Raw genomic sequence first — 19,951 nt, 5'->3', positions numbered from 1 at the left:
CATTGACTTTAAATAGCAAAAAGCTGTCTGTAAAATGTATGTCTGCCAATAACCTGCTGACAAATTATTCAGCATTCTTTATATATGTAGTTTTCACACCTGTGCGTTCCGCTAATCACAGGAATATTTTGCACTTATACACAAATACCACAGGAAATTCCCAGGTCAGCATAAGTTTCCTAAGGTCCTTGGGTAACGTCTAAACTTCCATACACCCTGCTTGGTGTCTAAACTGCACCTCCTACCTGGTGCCTACCCTACCCTATACATAATTCCTCTTGTTAACCTTCTTGTACAGTGCTTCACCTGTACCACAAGCTAACCTACCCAGCACCCGACCACTAATCTATCCCCTCAGGTAAGTGCCACACCTGTATCACAAGATAACCTACCCAACACCTGACCACTAATCTATCCCTTCAGATAAGTGCCCCACCTGTACCACAAGCTAACCTACCCAACACCTGACCACTAATCTACTAATCTGTCCCTTCAGGTAATTGTCTCACCTTTACCACAAGCTAACCTACCCAACACCTGACCACTAATCTATTCCTCCAGGTAATTGCCTCACCTTTATGGATGAGGCAGGGAGGGAGTAGACTGTACAGGATATAAAGATAGAGATGGGGACGTATGAAATAAAAATGTTTTGCCTTTAGTTCTAGTTCCAGGCAGGACAATTTGATGTCAGGTGATTTGGATATAACATAAACATGTTCTTGGCCAGCACCTGTATGTGATTGCAAATAATGGTTTTATCAGCTTTTATATTTCTTAGGTTTACTTTTACACTGGAATCATCCATAGAGCCAGGCTTGTGTATCCCTGCCCGAGAACACACATGTCACGTGACAATTCACCGAGCTCACCAGGTAATTTTCCTCCCTCCCTGGGTCCTGACACCGCCTCCCTGTTACTATAGAAACACGTGCCCGCCCTCTGTTCCCCTGGAGACCCGGGTGACAACAAATCAGGCTGGACTCCGGGGCCGGTAAGCGGGGGCTATGGAGGTGTACGGTGCTTGTAGGAAGTGCTGGATTTATGAGGGGGACACACAAGTGCCGCACACTCACAGTCCTGTCATACGTACTCTCCTCATTATTAGTGTTTTTATTATTATTACCCCTGTACTATAACACAAATCTCTGCTCCTAATATTGCTTCACTCATGGGGCACTGCCACGAATTTACCTTTTTATGCCAGGCACTGAAAGTACATATTTTACTGTTACACATTCCCTTTTTGTAAAGTTTTACTTAAAAAGTGAATTATTAAGTGAATTTGTCATACAATGAGTAAGGGATACATGGTACAAACTACCTACATACAGGGGCAGACCTTTCTTTTATAGCCCCATCAGAATATTTACTTTGCTGCACATGTACTGATATAGGGGGTTTAATTATCATTAATAAATCCCTAGAATGTTGTAGCCATAGATCTCCTGTGTAAGGTGCAGTACAGGAGTCCTGGCTATGGATTGTATTATTGGATTATTTCCAATCCTATAAATGCTAATGTAAATCTACAGCCAGCACTGCCATCAGATCCTTCTCCGTGGTTTTATTAAGTGATAAACAGTGCTTGATATGTTAAAAAATATCTTTGGAATGTGGACGTTTTTCTAGAAGCACAGAATACAACTGGGTGCTAAGGATTTAAAGATACCAGAGACTGCTGATCCAGGGAACATCTGATTGCCTCATGGAATCAGGAAGGAATTTTTTTGTCCCCTGTTGAAGCAAGTTGTACCAGGGTTTTTTTTTTGCCTTCCTCTGGACCAACTATGTCTTATAGGGTTTTATATGTGGGATATGTTTATTTCCCTAGTGGTTGAACTTGATGGACTTATGTCTTTTTTCAACCTGACTTACTATGTAACTATGAATTGTTTGCCAAGTGTTAAAGATCTTTAAACCACTATGTGCAAGGGATGAATAAAAAATGCCCAATAATACTTTCTAAAGCAGAATTATACTTAAAAAATAAAAAAAATCTGCGCAGAAGGGACTGACGATATCTCATTTGCAATATAGCTGTCTGTTCATGCTCTATTCATAACATTTATATATTGGCCCTCCCTATGAAGACTGATCACTGGGCAAGAAGTCATTGCATGGAGCAGTGTTTCTCACCCATGGTTCCTCCAGAGGTTGCCAGGAATTCCTTGAGCAATGAGAAATCTGTGAATCTCAGGTCAGTTTAAGTGACCTTTGGCTGACATTCTTCCCACTAGCCAGCAATGTAAGAGGCATTCATCCTACTAACCACTGCATTATTGTACTGTGAGTTGTGGATATAGTTAACTCATAGCAAGGGTTCCCTAAGACCTGAAAGTTATTTCAAGGGGTTCCCCAATGTTATAAAGGTTGAAAAACACTGGCATACAAAAAAACCTGTTGGGTTCATCTTTTACCCTGAAAATGGTTGGTCAAGAGTGTTTGGTGATGCCCATGTACATGAGCCAAAATGGCCAGTGTGGGCACTTACCATCCCCTCCAGGTTATATATATATATAGGGTAAACTTTAACTTTATTTATTTTCTTTGGCGAAGGGACCTCTCCTCCTGTATCACTGTCTGTATTTGTCTGTCATTTGCAACCCCTATTTAATATACAGCACTGTGTAATATGCTGGTGCTAAATAAATCCTGTTTAATAATAATAAAAATTTTATCTATCCTAATTTTTTCATATTTAGCTGGATACATATGTTGTAATCTGTCACATACAAATCTGCATCATATAAGCAATGCTTATGTGGGGACAATAGAAGGGAAAATGTCATAACTGCATACATTATTTTTTGTATGGATGATCACATACCTACACTGTTTGATGTTAATATCTTTTAGCTGCCATATACACTTTACATGTAGTTCTGCCACTTGGACATGGAGGGTGACCTGTTTATGACATTTTATGACATTTTTGTTGTACACGTGTCTAAAAACAAATTTCCTTTTTTTAAGTTTAAATTCTTTGTCACCAAGTTAAACTTATAAATGCTACTTCATGACTCATCTGTGAGAAGAGTGTTAGTGAAAAGTGTGATAGATCATTTAGCTACTGAATCACCATTAACAGATATGATAGAAAGTGTTAATGAATCAGGACTAAAAAATTATTCAGGATGGTTCTTTTATTATTTACTTTATTATTATTTGTGTTATTTAGTTTGCATTTATAGGTACATTTTTTCTTGTCAGGACATCAGCTCATTTCTTTTAAGTAGCATTCTAAGTCATCTTTGAATATTTATTTATGTGTAGAGATGATACACAATCATATAAATTCTGATCTATTTTCAGTAGCCTTTGTTTTATAGGCTTTGTGTGGACATTTGTTTTGCACAGCTCATCCCATTTGGCCTGATTTAATAAAGCTCTCTAAGGCTGCAGAGGATATACTTTCATCAGTGAAGCTGGGTGATCCAGCAAACCTGGAATGGATTTCTTAAAAGTAATTTGATATGTGTTACCAAATGTTTTAAATCCTAGGCCAGGTCGATTCCAGGTTTGCTGGATCACCCAGCTGCACCGATGAATGTGTTTCCTCTCCAGCCTTGAAGAGCTTTTATAAATCAGGGCCATTGTAGCTGAGCTTAGACTGTGATTAGCCAACATAAAAATATAAATGCAAATTAATTCTTGTATATGTATCTCAGCTGTGTATTTAGTTGTTTGTCTGGCTTTAAAGAAAAATGTTTGCATAATAGGATCTGTAAAATACCTGCCTGTCATTGTATATATGTCACCTGATCCAGCTCTGTGTATAGTTCCTTACTTGGCTTCTTCGAGGATAAAAGAGTACAAATCATTTAATAATAATTGCATAGTTTTATTATTTTGACTATTATTGCAACTGATAATATTCAACATTTCTGGTGACATTGCTTGTTCTTTTTTGGAGTTTCCATACCTGATGCTCATGGAATTTTTTTGGTGCTGCAGTCTAATTGGCCAATAACTCTGCTTGCAAAGCAGCCAACAACAAAGTGATTATCAACCATTCTTTTTTTATGTTTTTATTTTTTACATAAACCTATTCAGTTAACTAAAAGTCAGCCTGTGGTCAATTCCTAATATCTAAGAGAAACATACATACTGTAGTTGGCACATCCATCTACCTTCATGCATGTTGTAATGTTTTGTAGAGAACCCGGAAATCTTTGAAAAAATTGCAGGGTGTTGGTCTCTCTTGTGTAGGTGATAGTAAGGTACCTGATTACTTACCACCTCACCTCCCACACTTTTGGATTAATATATATATACATAAGGGATGTTACCCCGATGGAACATTAAACTGTCCAACTACATAATCAACTTGCCAAATTTTTGCATGCCCAGGATTCTTATCTATGACACCATCTTATATGAATTCTCTACTGCTACTATGGTATTTGGATAAAGAAGAGGCATGGTTGGGTGTAAGTACCCATTGACTAGCATGCCTATTTTTCTAGTTTATTAGCTTCCCAGACATCTGAATATCTCCTGCTCTCAGTTTTGTACTTTTCTCGGACATTCTTTAATACAAATTTACATTTATAAAATGGGGAACAGTGACTAATTCCTAACCTACCTATTTCCACTATCTCATCCATATTGCTGGCCTTCAGGTAATATGTGTGTCCTTACCAAACAATAGCAAGATAGGAGTGAGAGCAGCAGCCAACCATGGAAATTGGTCCCAGGTTTCCTAGCAAACTGGCTTAAATTTTTGGCCTTGTGTGCTCCATAAATATCCCAATGTACATGCAGGAGATGCCAACTACAGAATACAATTCTTTGTCAGATATCTGGCCATTTGATTTCCAGGCATTGCTTTATACCCATGGATGGATGTGATTCTACTTTAGAACTCCTATATTTGATTCATTTTTTTGCTTTATTTTAGATTTTATCTATAAAAAGAAAACCTGGTAACCAAGGATGGAACATCCAGTTGAGCCATCTGAAAGTACAGATGTAGGTCTGCAAACCGATGATGAGAATAAAGAAGTTGATGGCAGTGAAGACATGGTGTCATCTGTCAGAGATGAAGCAGCTTTTCAGGAACAAGACCAGAACAATCATAGTGTGGGGGTGCAAAGCATGGACCAGCAATCGCATGCTAACAATGAAGAAAGTCCAGATATGCCAGATTTACATAGCAGCCAGGAAATAATCGGCACAGGTGATGAACCACTTGCTTCAGATATGTCAGGTGAAAAGGAACATAAACAAGAGGATGAATCTACACCAACAAAAGATGGTAAAGATCCAGCAATGGCAGGGCAGCTACAAATAGGAGATCAGACCACTTCAGAATTCAGTGCTGAACTACCAGAAACAGAGCAGGTACCAGAGGCAACTCAGAAAGGCCACATACAAATAATAAATGACACAAAGGCAGAAGATGTTTCAGTTACAATGAAGGAAGAGGAGAAAACCAATACAGAAAAAGATACATTTGAGAAGAAAATATCTTCAGATATATCCAGTCCAACAGCAACAGGTAGTTTTTTTTAATTGATGTGTTTACAAGTGGGTAAGTTATATTATGTTGTATTCTGTTGTTCACATTTAATTTCTTCTCCTATCTTCTAGATCTATGCTTACTTGTATACCTCTCTTTACTGTGAATATGCAAAATGTAAAGGAATTGGTACTGATGTAGTGTATGCAACTTTTTTGCCTTGTGTAAAGGCATGAACTTTACCAATTTACATCAGTTTGACAACAGAGTCCTATTTGTCAAACCTGCTTAAAGTGAACAAAAGCCTACCAACACGTGTCACTGGAAAGCATGAAACATAGGAGAAAAAAAGTAAGATAGCCAAGCAGTTCAAGCGTACTTCAACATAGACACCATCAAATACCCCCCCCCCCCCCCTCCTCACACATACACACTTCCCCCGAGGGAAGGATTAGATCATTTTTGAAGAGAATGTGTATTGGTTTGGCTCATTTATTTGTTTAATTATAGTCATGTCGCTTGGATCCGGCCTCTATATTAAGTCACTGACCTATTACCAAACAACTCACTTCCGTTACCTCACCACCTTCCAAACGTCTCCGGCCATCTATCATAACACAGCCTTGTGTTTAGGTAGTCCCAGCCTTTGCTTGCTGCATGTGATTTGCTGTGTTATAAGGCTGCTTTAAACATTGCCAGTACTTGGAAGTTTCTCATAGTCACTAGTTAGATTTAGATTTGTCTTGCATGACGTACAAGGTGAAGTAGGAATCGGGCAGAGGGAGAAAGAGAACCACCTTCCTACTAAGACTATGACTATTATTGTGGATGATTATGTTAGATTATGTAAGACTCATACTAAGGTAAATTCAGTGAACTTTCCTGTTTTTGCACATTTATAATGTTTACTTGATATAAGTAGTAGCTTACTGATTGATTTTACTTGTTGGCTATAATTGCTCTCTAAGGATTACCACTTTTTTACTGAATAAGGCCAATTATTACCTGTGTTGCTGCTCAGCATTTGATTTACCAAAGCTTTATGTACATTGACAAAGTGTACCATTTAACAGAAAGCTACATTGATGATTATAAAGAAAATGCTCCTGTATATAATGTTGTTCCTTTATTTTTAGTTAAAGTCATGCTAGTTCCTGTTGGTCAAGTTGTTACTATTGCATTTTCAATTGGAAACTCTGTGGGAAACCTTAAAAATGACTTTGCCTCCCAGATGAAAATACCAGAAAGAGTCATACAAATAACGTTTGAAGGTATGTAAAACAGTCCTATAAATTGTTCATTACCCTTAAAGGAAAGCTTGAGTTTCATTCAAAATTAAAATATAACTGCTGCAAAGGCTGTTTTGTCATTTAATCATATTGGATCTGAAGTTTTTATATAACTGTTTGCATATTGGATCTTAATAGTTTTTGTATCTCAAATAGGAATACTAAAAATGGATAATGGCAGAAGACTATTGAATGGTTTAGGGTTATGAAATGCATTTTATATGTAGAGGAGACTCATCATTCATTTAATATTCAGAAACAGATGCATTTGCTACATAAGGAATTCTGTAAAATTGATCATTTAAATAATTTGAAAATTTTCATTCTTGCACCAACAATTATGATTTCCAGGATCATTTTCCTGCAATTTCCTCAGTGGCTCCTTGTAGTTTATATACTACAAGAAGAGAATCCGTTTGGTTTTGTGGAATATGGCATCAATGGACTGTCCTCAGTAATGCACAAGGGTTTCGTCTTTATTGAAAACTAGCTTGTTCACAAGGATGTCAGTTTATAAAAGGTTCCTTTTTACATTAATTGTAATTGATTAGGAAAATGACAGCAAAGGCATATCCTCCAGCTTAACATTCAGTAATAGAGAGCACAGCCCATCCATTATCTGCAGAACACAGTAGAAATATACCATAAATTTGCTATATGCATTTACAATGTATAAAGCTAACCTAATGGGAACAACCTTTAGTTTAATTGATGGCCAATTTGGCCATACTAAAATATCTACCTGCAATAGTTTATACAGTAGCTATCATATAGCTATCATTTTAAAATTACAAGCTTTAACATTTATTTAAATACTAGGCAACATAGAAAAGTAGAGTTACCATATTTTCTTATCAAATAAAAACACAAAAAAATAAATTAATATTAACATTACAAACAAAACAAAGCAGACAGGTGGCAGCACAGTGATGAACAAGTATTGTAGCTGCCTGCGGCTTTTCTGAATCAGACGGAGCCTCTGCTTCACACCAGGATCTTTAGCTCTGTCATGATTCAGAACAGCACAGGAGGCATCCTGTTTGCTCGCGATGCAGGAATATTTTCCATGTCTGTCATGAATCATCATTCACTGAACTAGTTAAGCTGTTTTGTTTCCTAATCCAGCTTTTCCATTTTTATAGACATTTACAAAGGTGCATACACAAGTAGCAATCCTACAACAGACAGATGATGAAGTCACTGTACTTATATACCATATGTATCAAGGAGCAGCAAATCATTTATTTCAGAAAAGTAAAAGACCTGTTAATAAACATCAATTGCCTATTTTAGTAACATGAATGATTATTTAATGATCCAAACGAATGACACATTTTTATAGATTTGTGCTGGATACCTCACCTTCTTTTGCTAATTTAGGTTCCTTGGTATTTACTGTGTTTCCCTGAAAATAAGACAGGGTGTTAAAATTTATTTTATCTGTGAAAATCACATTAGGGCTTATTTTCAGTGGATGTCTTATTTTTCTCATGTACAAACATGTACAAAAAATCTATAATTATTCATGTACAAAAACCTGTATTTATTCATGTACAAAAATATATATAATGGTTATATATACCATTATGTATATATATACATAAGCAAACAAATGCAACATAACAAAAAAATGTTCTGACAATTAACATATGACTCATAGAGTAACATGCAGACACAGAAACAAGCATTGTTGACCACAAACAGTAACCAATATAAAAGCAAAAAAAAAAATCAATAAATATGCTGTTAGCACTGCAGGTCGTGCCGGCGCCACTGCTCCTAATCGCAGGCACGGGCGCCCGGTCCTGTCTTTCAGGTAACCTTCTTCCTAGGTTCCATACCTGTGTTGAGACTTACTCTGGTGTTTGAGCTGGTGTGGGTGTGTCTCTTCTTGTCTATGAGGTAACACACGCCCTCTGTTTTCCACAGCCTATGGGTGTTTACCTGCAGGTACTTAAAGGCACCTCCTACTACGACTCCTCTCCTCCTCTGACTCTGCCAGTAACGTTGTCACTAGATAATGTTCAATTTACTGAGATGGCGCTTCTGGATTCCGGAGCAGCAGGGAACTTTCTGCAACAATGCCTTGTGGATCGTTATCGGATACCTGTTCAACGCCTACAGAGGCCTCTGACTATATTGTCCATCGATGGAAAGGCTCTGTCAGAATCCATCCACTTCGTCACGGAACCTGTAAAAGTATAGGTAGGAACACTTCATTTTGAAGAAATTAAGTTCCTGGTTTTGTCAAGTCTGTCACATCCTCTCCTCTTGGGACTTCCGTGGCTACGGGTTCATCAACCTGTCCTTGACTGGAGGTCCGGAGAGGTATTGCGTTGGGGACCTTTCTGTCATGAAAAATGTCTCCTTTCTGTTCCACCTCCTCGTACGGCACAGGTACCACCTCATCTCCAGGGTCTGCCAGCGGCCTATCATGCTTTCATGGATGTCTTTGATGAAAAGGAAGCTGAAACACTACCTCCTCACAGGCCGTATGACTGTCCCATTGACTTGGTCCCGGGCTCCTCGCCTCCTCGTGGGCGCATATATCCCCTTTCACCTGCAGAGACTCAAGCCATGTCCAAGTATATTAAAGAGAATCTTGACAAAGGATTTATTCGCAAATCTTCCTCTCCGGCTGGTGCATGTTTTTTCTTCGTGAAAAAGAAAGATGGCTCCCTACGTCCTTGTATCGACTACAGGGGTCTTAACAAGATTACTATAAAGAATAAGTACCCGCTTCCCCTAATCCCTGAGTTGTTTGATTGCCTTAGGGGAACTAAAGTTTTTTCCAAATTAGACCTACGTGGGGCCTACAATCTGATTAGGATTCGCCAAGGGGATGAGTGGAAGACCGCCTTCAATACCCGTGACGGTCACTACGAATACCTGGTGATGCCCTTTGGACTATGCAAAGCCCCTGCAGTATTCCAGGAGTTCGTTAATGACATTTTCAGAGACTTGCTATATTCCTGTGTTGTAGTGTATCTAGATGATATTCTTGTTTTTTCTCCAGACTTGGTCACTCATCGAAAGCAGGTTCGTTTGGTCCTTCAAAGATTAACCTGCAGGTACTTAAAGGCACCTCCTACTACAGGAAGTTGCCTGAGCAATCTCTGGCTTCCTCTGTGTTACTCTCTGTGCTAAGGTGTGTTCCTGTTTTGCTTTACCGTGTACCGGACCTTGCTAACGATTTTGGACTCTGCCTATTGGCTGCCTGACCCTGACCTCGGATACGTTTTGGACTTTGCCTGATTGCTGCCTGACCCTGACCTTGGATTACGTTTCTGGACTTCGCCTGTTTGCCGCCTGGCCCTGGTTCTGTAGCATTGCTTCCTGACTCCTGTGGTCAGCTGCCACTGGCCTGGGGATTGCTCTGGAGTGCACCTGGCAGTTACCCCGCAGCCCAAGCCTATCCTCACCATCAGAGGCTCTAGCGAAGACCTGGTAGCTACTTAGTCACGCCCCTCTAGAGTATACCCAGTCAGTGGCACAGTGGGTCCACACCCGCTTGCATAACATATGCATTGCTGCTAATGAATAAAAAACTAGCAAGGACCCTTTGAAAAGAGAATCCACCAACCTCTTATTAGTCATAGTGTCACTCCAGAGTACTGTAGGTTCATTAACCCTGCGATTTCTTCACCTTTGCTCCAGTGCTTTGAAAATCTCCTGCTCTGTCTCTCTCTGCTCCCTCCTTCCTCTTGGTATCCCTCTGTGTACCACATGACAGCACCCTTCGAAGAAGCCAATAGGGCTTACTTTCAGGGTGGGACTTATATTTCACCCTTGCATGATTAGCATGCTAGGGCTTACTTTCGGGGTAGGTTTTATTTTCGGAGAAACACAGTAATATGACCGGATATTGGAGTTTTATATATTAGTAAAAATTATAGATTTATATTTGTTTATACATTACAGATTTTAGCAAACAATTGTAGATGAAAACTGATTGGGGCTGTTCACATAGATGGTTAGCAGGTAAGGTAAAGGGCAGCTGCAGCAGTGGCCAGCATTTGATCTACCACTACAGTGCTTTTTATCACCAGAGGAAATTAGAACATTTTTGCAATGCTAGAGAGGTAATGGTTGACATCCTATGTACTTAAGGGCTACTTGCAGTTGTCTATTCAACCTACTGCCTGATTAGGTGCCTTTGTCTATAAACCACTCTGGGCCAATGCAAACATGGTTGGAGGTGGCTGCATTACCATGTAGTTGAAGCAACTAAAGTGGTGAACAAGCACTTAAACATATTTTATTCCTATGAAACCTTATTCATAAAAAAACTGACTAGTTGTAGGGATGTATATTTATAAACCAGCGAATGTGATATTCACCTTCCACCTATTTCAAGTAACTCAATCAGATTTATTTAAAATAACATGCTTAAGGGTAAGTGTCAATGGATGATAATTTCCTGTGTTTGAAATTTTTTGAGAACTCACCTCAATTGCAGGTCATCAAAATTACATTTTTATTGAGCAGTGCACAGGGCAGTTCAGAGACTATTAGCTGATTAAGTGCAAATGCATTTGAGAACATCTATCTTATGAGTAAGAATAGTATGTATGTAACCTGGTGAGGTCAGTTTTCTTCCAAGAAATAAACCCATGTTTGAAAAACAAGCTCTTGATACATTTATTTGTTCTTCATGATGTTTATGTGTTTTTAGATTTCTGTGATGTTCAGCATTATTTTAATTCCTTTACATCAAATAGCATTATAAGCCTACTTGTTTTCTGTTTATTTGTTACCATAGGCCGGACAGTAGAAGACCAAGAGACTTTAGTAGATCTTGGCATCACACCTCATGGAACTATTCAGCTGGATATGCATTCAACAGATCCTGAAAACTTTCCAATCAAAGCAATGACATTTCAGCATGAATACAGCATGCCAGATGTTATAACTGTCAGAGTACAAACAGGTATGACAGCATTTGAAATACTTCTGATTTATGTAAGTAATGTTCCAATTCCCTAAATGATAGTAGCTTAGCACAACACAGCGAGTTTGTAGATTTCCTACCATGCTAAAACCGTTTTTTTGGCAAATCAAAAAGCTGCCCTACAGTAGTTCATATCTCAATCACCAATTCAGGGCTGACAACAATAATATCTTTAAGCAACATCAGTATCCTAAGAAGGTGTTTTAGTTCCTTGTAAATTACTCCCACTCAAATTTTAAAAAAATCAGTTTTCTAATACTGTGTAGCCCACCCCCCTTGTAATGACAAAAACGTTCTGTCTATTTCCTGGTCTCCTGTATAAGACACACTGCCTCTGCCTGTTTTTTTTATAGTGCCTTTTGCTGCCATCTCATTCCTAAGTAAACATTGCACACTAACCCAGCCATCCACATAATATAAAAATAAATCTCTGACTAGGCCATCTTCTTCTATAACTCCATTGTCAAGCTCTGACCCTCAATGCTCTTTGTAGGTACTTGGAGTCACATGATTCAACCTTGGCAGTGTAATTGGTCTGCAATGACACAGACCTATACACAAAAATCTAAGATGCAGCTGTTTGTACTTCTCCCTTTCTGTCATGACCAATCTTCCAGCAGTTTGTGTTACAGTAGCTCTTCTGTGGGATTGCACCAGCTAAGCTAGGTGTCTCCTCCTTCCCCTACATGCGTCAATGAGCCATGGGTAGCCATAAGTTGTCTTTCCTTGGACCTCTCTTGTTAGGCACTACCAACTGAATACAGATAACACTCCACAAGATCTTTTATTTTGGAGATGCTCTTGCCAAAACATTCTCTGATCTATACTCCATATGCCCTTTTTTCTGGCGTCCAACATATCACTTTCAGGAAATGACAGCCTAAATGACTGTTTACAATCACTACAATCAGTAATCCAATTCACCAATCAGTGGTATTACCATTTTTATTGTGAAGTTAAAATGTGATTGGCAGGCGTAAGGGGACAATATTAAAATTAATCTGAATTTTAAAATAGAACATTACAGCACTGAAGCTTAGGTAGGCCTGGTCAAATGGCACCATACTAGTCACTGATAAATGTATCAGAACCTGAATTTGTTTTTCTATTTAATCTATATACTTTCAATTAGGAGAAGATGCTTTTCAGGATATAGCAGTAGAAATTGAAAGATTAAACTACCGCAAACCATATCTGGGTGGATATCGACACAAGTTGACGGGAGCAGTATACCACCATGCTGGAACACAGACTGTACCAAAAAAAAGACCAGACAGAGGAGTTGAAGTATTCTGTAGAGAGACCCAGGTAATTATGGCAACATGCTATGTTTTATTTTGTTAGAAGCATTATATGATGCATGTATTTTGCTTGTACTGCCTGGGCTAAATGAATATAAATTTATTTATTTATGCCAAAATGACCAATGATGGTTAACCTGGCCTGGTATTTATTAAAAAACGAATGTTTGATTACTTACAAATGTCCAGTCTGCACAAGTGCAAGATGTGAAATCACAAGGTAATTATAGTTCTCCAAGCATTTTAGGTTTGGTCCTCTGAAAAGCACTCTACAGCACCTAAACAGTCTCCTTTTAATACTCTGTAGCTATAAAATAATTACTCTCTCTACAAAACACTGTTTTAGCGTACATATGTCTCCTTATCATCCTTAAGATACATACAAACTAAACATTATGGTTCCCACTCTTATGAACATAACTGCAGGTAGTGTTGAGTCGCACAAAAATAAATTAAACCTGGCATCTCTTGGCTCCCTGAAGACAGGAATCTTCCAATAGATGGTGTGGTGCATATATAATAGGTATATTACCTGCAGCAATATTAGGAAAAAAGTCACAGAGATTCTGGGATGCTGTAATTTGCATGGGGTTTGTCATTTGCAAGGGGTTTGTCATGTGAAGAGTGTGTTTGTTGTTTAAGCTAAATCTGAATGCATTTGTTGGATTTCATGAATTGTATTTTATTTTTTGGTGTTTATATATTTGTGTATGTTTTATACCAGATTTCTTACAAAACAGTATTGGTAACATTGTGCATCTATGAATTAGAACATTCTATTACAGGAAAATGACTATAACAGACACTTTAGATTGTGGGCAAGCTAATGATATGTATGAAGCTGCGTAATATGTTGGGGCTACATAAACACATGGTAATAATAGTAAAATTCTGAGCTATACAAAAGAAACTAGAATTTCCTATTCACTTTTTGTTAGTTTGTCTATCAGTAATTAAACTAAATTCTCAGTTTTTTTCTGACAGAGGCAGGATATTAAGCAATTTGGTCCATTTTAAACAAAGTGGCTCAAAGGTTAATCACTAGAGTTCCCATTCTTGTACAGGGGTGCAATCTGCAAACAAAAAAACAAAAACAAAACAGTTTTTTTACTATAAATATAATTCACTTTACTATAAATATAATTCTGTATCATTAGAACTCAGACTGGAGTAGGTATTGAACCTAGGCTACATTGTTTGCCTGTGGTACAGTAGCCATGAGAGTTGTCTATGATAAGACTGTAATGTATGGTTGTGGTTCTGTGATCATAAATAATAGCTTTAAAAAGTGATATATATATATATATATATATATATAAATTTTGTGTAATTAGCAGATTTCCCAGAGTATGAAATATATCACTAACCTTTCTGTTAGTTTGTATTTTGTTTACATTTATCACTAAAAAAACTTGTTCTGAAAAATATATAGCAAATGACATAACAAAGCTTATGTTTAGTATCATATGTCCTCTCTCATCATTTTGCATATAACCTGAAGGTTTTAATAATAAAAAGTTTCTATTTTCCACAGACAGTTAATGAGAAGAACAAGACTCAACAGTCAAGGAATACAATGTCCACACAAATGACCAAAATAGGCTACTATGTATCAAATATAACTGATAAACTAATACAGCCCTCAAAATATGTTACTGCAGATGAGTATCATGCAAGAAGACTGAAAGCAGTAAGTAAATCAATTTTTAAGTTTGTGTGCTATGTTAGTGACTATGGATAACTGTGACAGTTTGGTTTGTTCATTGAAGGTGATCCAATATATTTGCCCAGCGAGACACTTGTTTGCAGAGAGGCCATGGCAATCAAGCACATGTAGTTTTGAACCTGGCATCAATATTACTGGGCATTATTACATTTTTGTAAAGCTGGTGTTTTATGGTACTAGTGTAGCAATACAAAGTACACGTCATGCAAATTTTGTTGAAAAAAAAGTTGTCTTTTTAGAAATCGCCTCAATAAGGTGCACACCTTTTCTTGAATAATCTAGAGTGACCACTACTATAGCGTAGTTTGCTCTGTAATGTCCTATTTTTCTGGTTCCTATCCATTTCTGGGAAATTTTCTTTTGTGGAGTCTGCCACGCTGTTTGTCTGAAAGACCCCAGACCACATATTTAGACACACAAGTAGGAATAGAAAAAAATCCCCACTTTCCTAACATTCCCAAAAAGTCCTGTGACAAATATTTGTAATGATTACAAGATCATATGGTATATGTTCAAGACTTGAGAGTGAAGGATATGGATAGGCTGTACCGACAAGTAAGTAAGCATCTGCAGCTTGAAAAATCTGCAGTTGAGGAACTAGCTGTGTTATAGTGTTTAGGATGTCTAATGCCCATTAATGCAATGTGCCACACTGTTGTCTGTTTCTTTTACTGTGAAGGAGGAGTAAGATATGTGTGGTGGCAAAGCTGCAATAAGGCACAGGCATATTAACAAAGCTAGCAATGTTCTAGTTTTTCCTTTTTTACTTGGAAATTAATAGGTGACAATCTTTGTGATTCAGGTGATAGTAATACAGACTTACTTTAGACGATTTTATGCCAAAAAAGTTGTGGAGCAGCTTCGAGAGGAAAAAAAGCTGAGATTGGAATGGGAAGAAAGGGAGGAGTTACGAAAGGAGGAAGAGAAAAAAGAAAGGTTGAGAAAAGATTATGAACGCAGAATGAATCCAAAGACTAAGGAAGATTTTGAACTGCTGTACCATGCTCTTGAGTGTAAGTATGTACAGAGATTATGCAAATTCCACGTCATGTATAAAGGGGTGACAAGGCTGTTTTTACAGAAAAATTGCATTATTTTATACAAAAAATAAAAGAGTTGTTCAGCTTATCCCATATGTAAAAGTGTCCATCAGCTGAAAAGATCCCCTTGCTTCAGCCTGTTTGCCACTTCTATTACACCAGGGAACACCAGGAAATTTTTTTGGTAAATTAAATCTTACACTTGTTTTTTTACAAATTTTTGAGTGGTGAATCCAGAAATGACCCCAGTTTTTTGCTATTACATCCAGTTTTTACAATACAGGGTACCCTACTTTTGTCAAAAACATACAAATTTTACATACAATGAAAAAATAATAAATCAATATCTTGAATGTACTGTTTATTTGAATTTCTTTTGTTTATGCAAAGGATTTATTGTTACTCTATGACATTTTTTTTTCAGTAGAACTATTGAAAATTAATCGTGTAAGCTGTTAAGGTAAAAATTTATAGGTTTTCCTGGAGTGTTCAGTGTTACGACAATCCTGCCAGATGCTCCAACAATAGTCAGCCATCATATGTACATCCCATCTACCCTGATACCGTCCTTCGATGACCTTCAAATCTTAGTGGAATCATTCACCTTGCTCATCACTGACTGCACCAAGGTTTTCTGGGAAGTTAGAAAGATGGCTATGCAGAAAATGCACCTTGATGCTCATATTGCAATCAAGAATTTTGTAGCTCTCCAAGAGTTTCTGGACAATTTCTGTGTAATTATTTGCTCGTGTGTTTCCAAGAAAGACCTTGACAATGGCTTTGAATATTAACCAAGCATTCTTTTTGACTTCTAACATTGTCCTGATAAAATGTTCCTCTTTGATGAGCTGCCGAATCTGTGGACAATCAAACACACCGGCCTTTATTATTTCAAATGACAGACTAGGAAATGCCAAAATGAGGTACTTGAAACTCCTCAGTTTCAAATCTCCTTCAGTTGGCAAAGCTTTAACGAACTGCTTCATCAGACCCAGCTTCATGTACAGAGGCGGGATTATAATATTCTTTCTATCAACAAGTAGTTCATGTAGAATGTTTGGATCACCTGGTTTTAGGGCAGATCTAGGAGGCCAATTCCTTTCCACCCAATGCCTCTCATGAGCTCTGCTGTCCCACATGCACAGATAACAGGGATACTTGGTGTATCCGCATTGCTGACCAAGAAGGAAGCATACTATTTTAAGGTCAACACAGATGACCCAATTGTGTTGGTGATATTGCAACAACTTAATGACTCTCCTTATGTCTACATATTCTTCACAAAGAGAAACTGAATGGCCAATTGGGACCACCCAAATATATTGCCATTGTGAAGGAGGACAGATTTTAAGCTTCGCTTTGAGCTATCGATGAATAGTCGCCATTCAGTTGAGTTATAGATTGGAATTCCCAATTCCTCCATTAATCCAGGTATGTTATGGCAATACACAAAGCCACTGTCAGTTCCAAAGTACTGCAGAAATGCAATTTCTCTGGTTCGAAAGTACGATACCTTCGCTCCTTTTTCAAGTAAGTTTTTCTCACGCAGTCTTAATGCTAGGAGTTCTGAAGCCTTCTTCGATAGTCCCAAATCATGTGCCAAATCACTCAACCCATGCATATCAAATCCCTTACGAAAATAGCCCTGTTCAATTTCAAACTCTTCATTATTGTTGTCACCTAGTTCATCACTATAATTATGTTCTTCAAGAGAGGGTAGTGTAACGAAAACTGGCACTGGAATTTCATCTGAATGAGCCACTGGGTGTATATCTCATGGTAGACTAGGATACTCTCTGTTACATTTATTGTTCTTGTTATATCCTAAAGTTTTCACTATACAAAAATACCAGTCACTGAAATGATCTCCTGGCTCTCGCCAAACTATAGGTATACCAAATGGCATCTTATCACCCTCGAAACACTGTTTGCACACCTTATGAGGGGCCCAAGACTTATCCTGATCACCAAGTTTAACTTTGAAATATGCCAAATAGTCTTGCTCTACAAATGTGCTGATGTTCGCTCTTTGACTGGGAATGGGGAAACTGCCACAGATACAACAAAATTAATTAGGGTTGTTTAGGCACTTATGATGAGAAACAGGAGAGCCAGACATGATCTGAAAGAAAGGAAATACGTCGCATTATTATAAGCGGTAGAGAAAAAAACTGACGTGATAGAAGAAAACTAACTGCACTTTCAGAATCAGCATACCTATTTTGGTGTAAATAAGCTTAAAAATTTAAGTCAACAAAAAATTTGTTTTAAAATTGTTCCCCAGTGTTATAATTGGCATTTTTTGTGTTTATATGTAGCATTCACCATATTTATAACAAAGCAATTGTTACCAGTGGTAAAATGGTTCTCATTTCCCTTAAATACTGTTATAAAAGCAGTATTTAGGTTTCCGAAACATTAGTCTTTTCTCCACGTTTTTTAATTAGGTCCTTAAATCAGTATTAATAGAACAAGTAAACCTTAGATTATACTTGGGAAAACACTATCAACATGATCTGTAGGTTGCAGAGAGACCTTGGACTTTACTGGATTTACTGGACAACTGTCAGCACATGGCAGTCTGCATTCACGATAGAGGTGAATATAGTTTAAGTCTACAAAGTGTACTGTGTGCATCTGAAAAAAATCTCACATTTGTATGTCTTAATAATATCATTACATCTTTTTACCCAGGTGTCAATCAAATCAGCCTTGCATGCACAAAACAGAATGATTCACTACAAATCAGGAGTTATTATTTGAAGGGCAACTATTTTTTGAAAATGGATTCAAAATATGTCAAGGCACTTCGCTAAGGCTATCTTTTGTAATAATAATGTAATAGTGACATTTATCATCAACCTAGCTCCCTGCTTTCTAAAGGCCATGTTTTCCTGCTTTAAGATTTTTACAGTGAATAATTGAAAAAGTGACCTTAAAAACAAAGATATCTGCACAACCAGGAGAAAAGGCTTCTAGAAATGTTAGCAAGTCTGGAAAGCAAGGAATACACCCAGGGGCATTTGGAAACATAGGAAAACAAACTAGTAAGATTCTACACTTGGTGAAAAACATTTTTATATATTCAAAAAACGCAAAAAGAAAAAAAAAGTTGCTGTATAAATATTATGAACTTCAGAAAACAATATGCTTGGAAACAGTATAGCTCATCATGAGCTTGCATGTATATAGGTGTGTCTTCTATAGCACCAGTTGCCATCTTTGTGGTGGCTAATTGCCTTTGGATAACATCTTCTTAGATGCCCCAAGGACTAACCCAAGATTTAATAATAGTATCAGTTGGTGTCTATTTTATTTATTAAGTTATTTTCAGTTTATTCTTGTTCTCTTTTAAGTATGGAGAAAAGAAGGGGTGGAACGTATTAACCATCAATATACAGGTGCTGAAAGAAAGGCTGCTCTCTGTGCACTCCTGGAACAAGAAACCCAGCTGATCTCTTCTATTGGTAGACACAAATTAGATTCTGGAGAAGAGAACCAGGAGAAAGCTATACAGTCTCTACTGAACAAGGTATGTGTCATCCTAACAGTGAAGAAGCTAAAATGCCCCCTAGTTCTACATTGTAAATATTATGTGTAAATGTGTGCAAAGTTAGGCCAGGATGACGTAACTCCCACACCATGTGCAGGGGAAGCCAGGCTGACGCATATCCAGGCAACCAAAGCTAATGCTGCGCATAAGCAGCTCACCTTTTTGCCAGAAACCTAGAGCGATCAGGCAGGTAGGAGAGATTATTGAAGAAGGTTCACCAACTTTCTCTTACTTCAATAATGACCTGACTGATCATAGATTCTTAAAAGTGAAATTTTAGTTCTGGTGCCTTGGTAGAAAGTGGTGGGTAGTCACTTATGGTGGTCAATGTTGAGTGTCTCATCATTGTTTGTGGACAGTGGTAAATCATCTATTAATGTTGGTGGTCAGTGGATGTTTAGTGGTTTCCTTTTAGGTATTGGTCATTGTAAGTAATATTTAGTTACCTGAGAAATGTTGCAGTGGTTCCTTGCTGCTTTCCTTCATTCACATATTACTTTGTAATGTCGAATTGGAACTATTCAGTATACATTGTGTTGGATATCACTTTATGTGACATGGCCAACATAGGACAGAGTTAGTAACTTTAACAGAGTGATTTGCTCTCTTTTAATTGCTGTGGACCCT

At 37.7% G+C, this 19,951-nt stretch overlaps 1 protein-coding gene across 1 annotated transcript in view; it reads left to right on the top strand.

Annotated features, from left to right (window-relative positions):
* Positions 1-942: 942 nt before the first annotated feature.
* IQUB (IQ motif and ubiquitin domain containing) overlaps positions 943-19,951 on the top strand; it is a 30,109-nt gene continuing 11,100 nt past the window's right edge. The window contains exons 1-8 of the mRNA XM_072399034.1: positions 943-994; positions 4,904-5,503; positions 6,601-6,735; positions 11,516-11,683; positions 12,837-13,012; positions 14,540-14,695; positions 15,534-15,744; positions 19,128-19,303. Coding sequence (XP_072255135.1) covers positions 4,939-5,503; positions 6,601-6,735; positions 11,516-11,683; positions 12,837-13,012; positions 14,540-14,695; positions 15,534-15,744; positions 19,128-19,303 — 1,587 coding nt within the window. The 5' untranslated portion in view covers positions 943-994; positions 4,904-4,938. The remainder of the gene's footprint in view (positions 995-4,903; positions 5,504-6,600; positions 6,736-11,515; positions 11,684-12,836; positions 13,013-14,539; positions 14,696-15,533; positions 15,745-19,127; positions 19,304-19,951) is intronic.

This window comes from Pyxicephalus adspersus, chromosome 2 (genome assembly GCF_032062135.1).
Source record: "Pyxicephalus adspersus chromosome 2, UCB_Pads_2.0, whole genome shotgun sequence".
NCBI lineage: Eukaryota > Metazoa > Chordata > Amphibia > Anura > Pyxicephalidae > Pyxicephalus > Pyxicephalus adspersus.
Note: the sequence above shows the minus strand (reverse complement) of the source record. Positions and strands in the feature narration are given on the sequence as shown.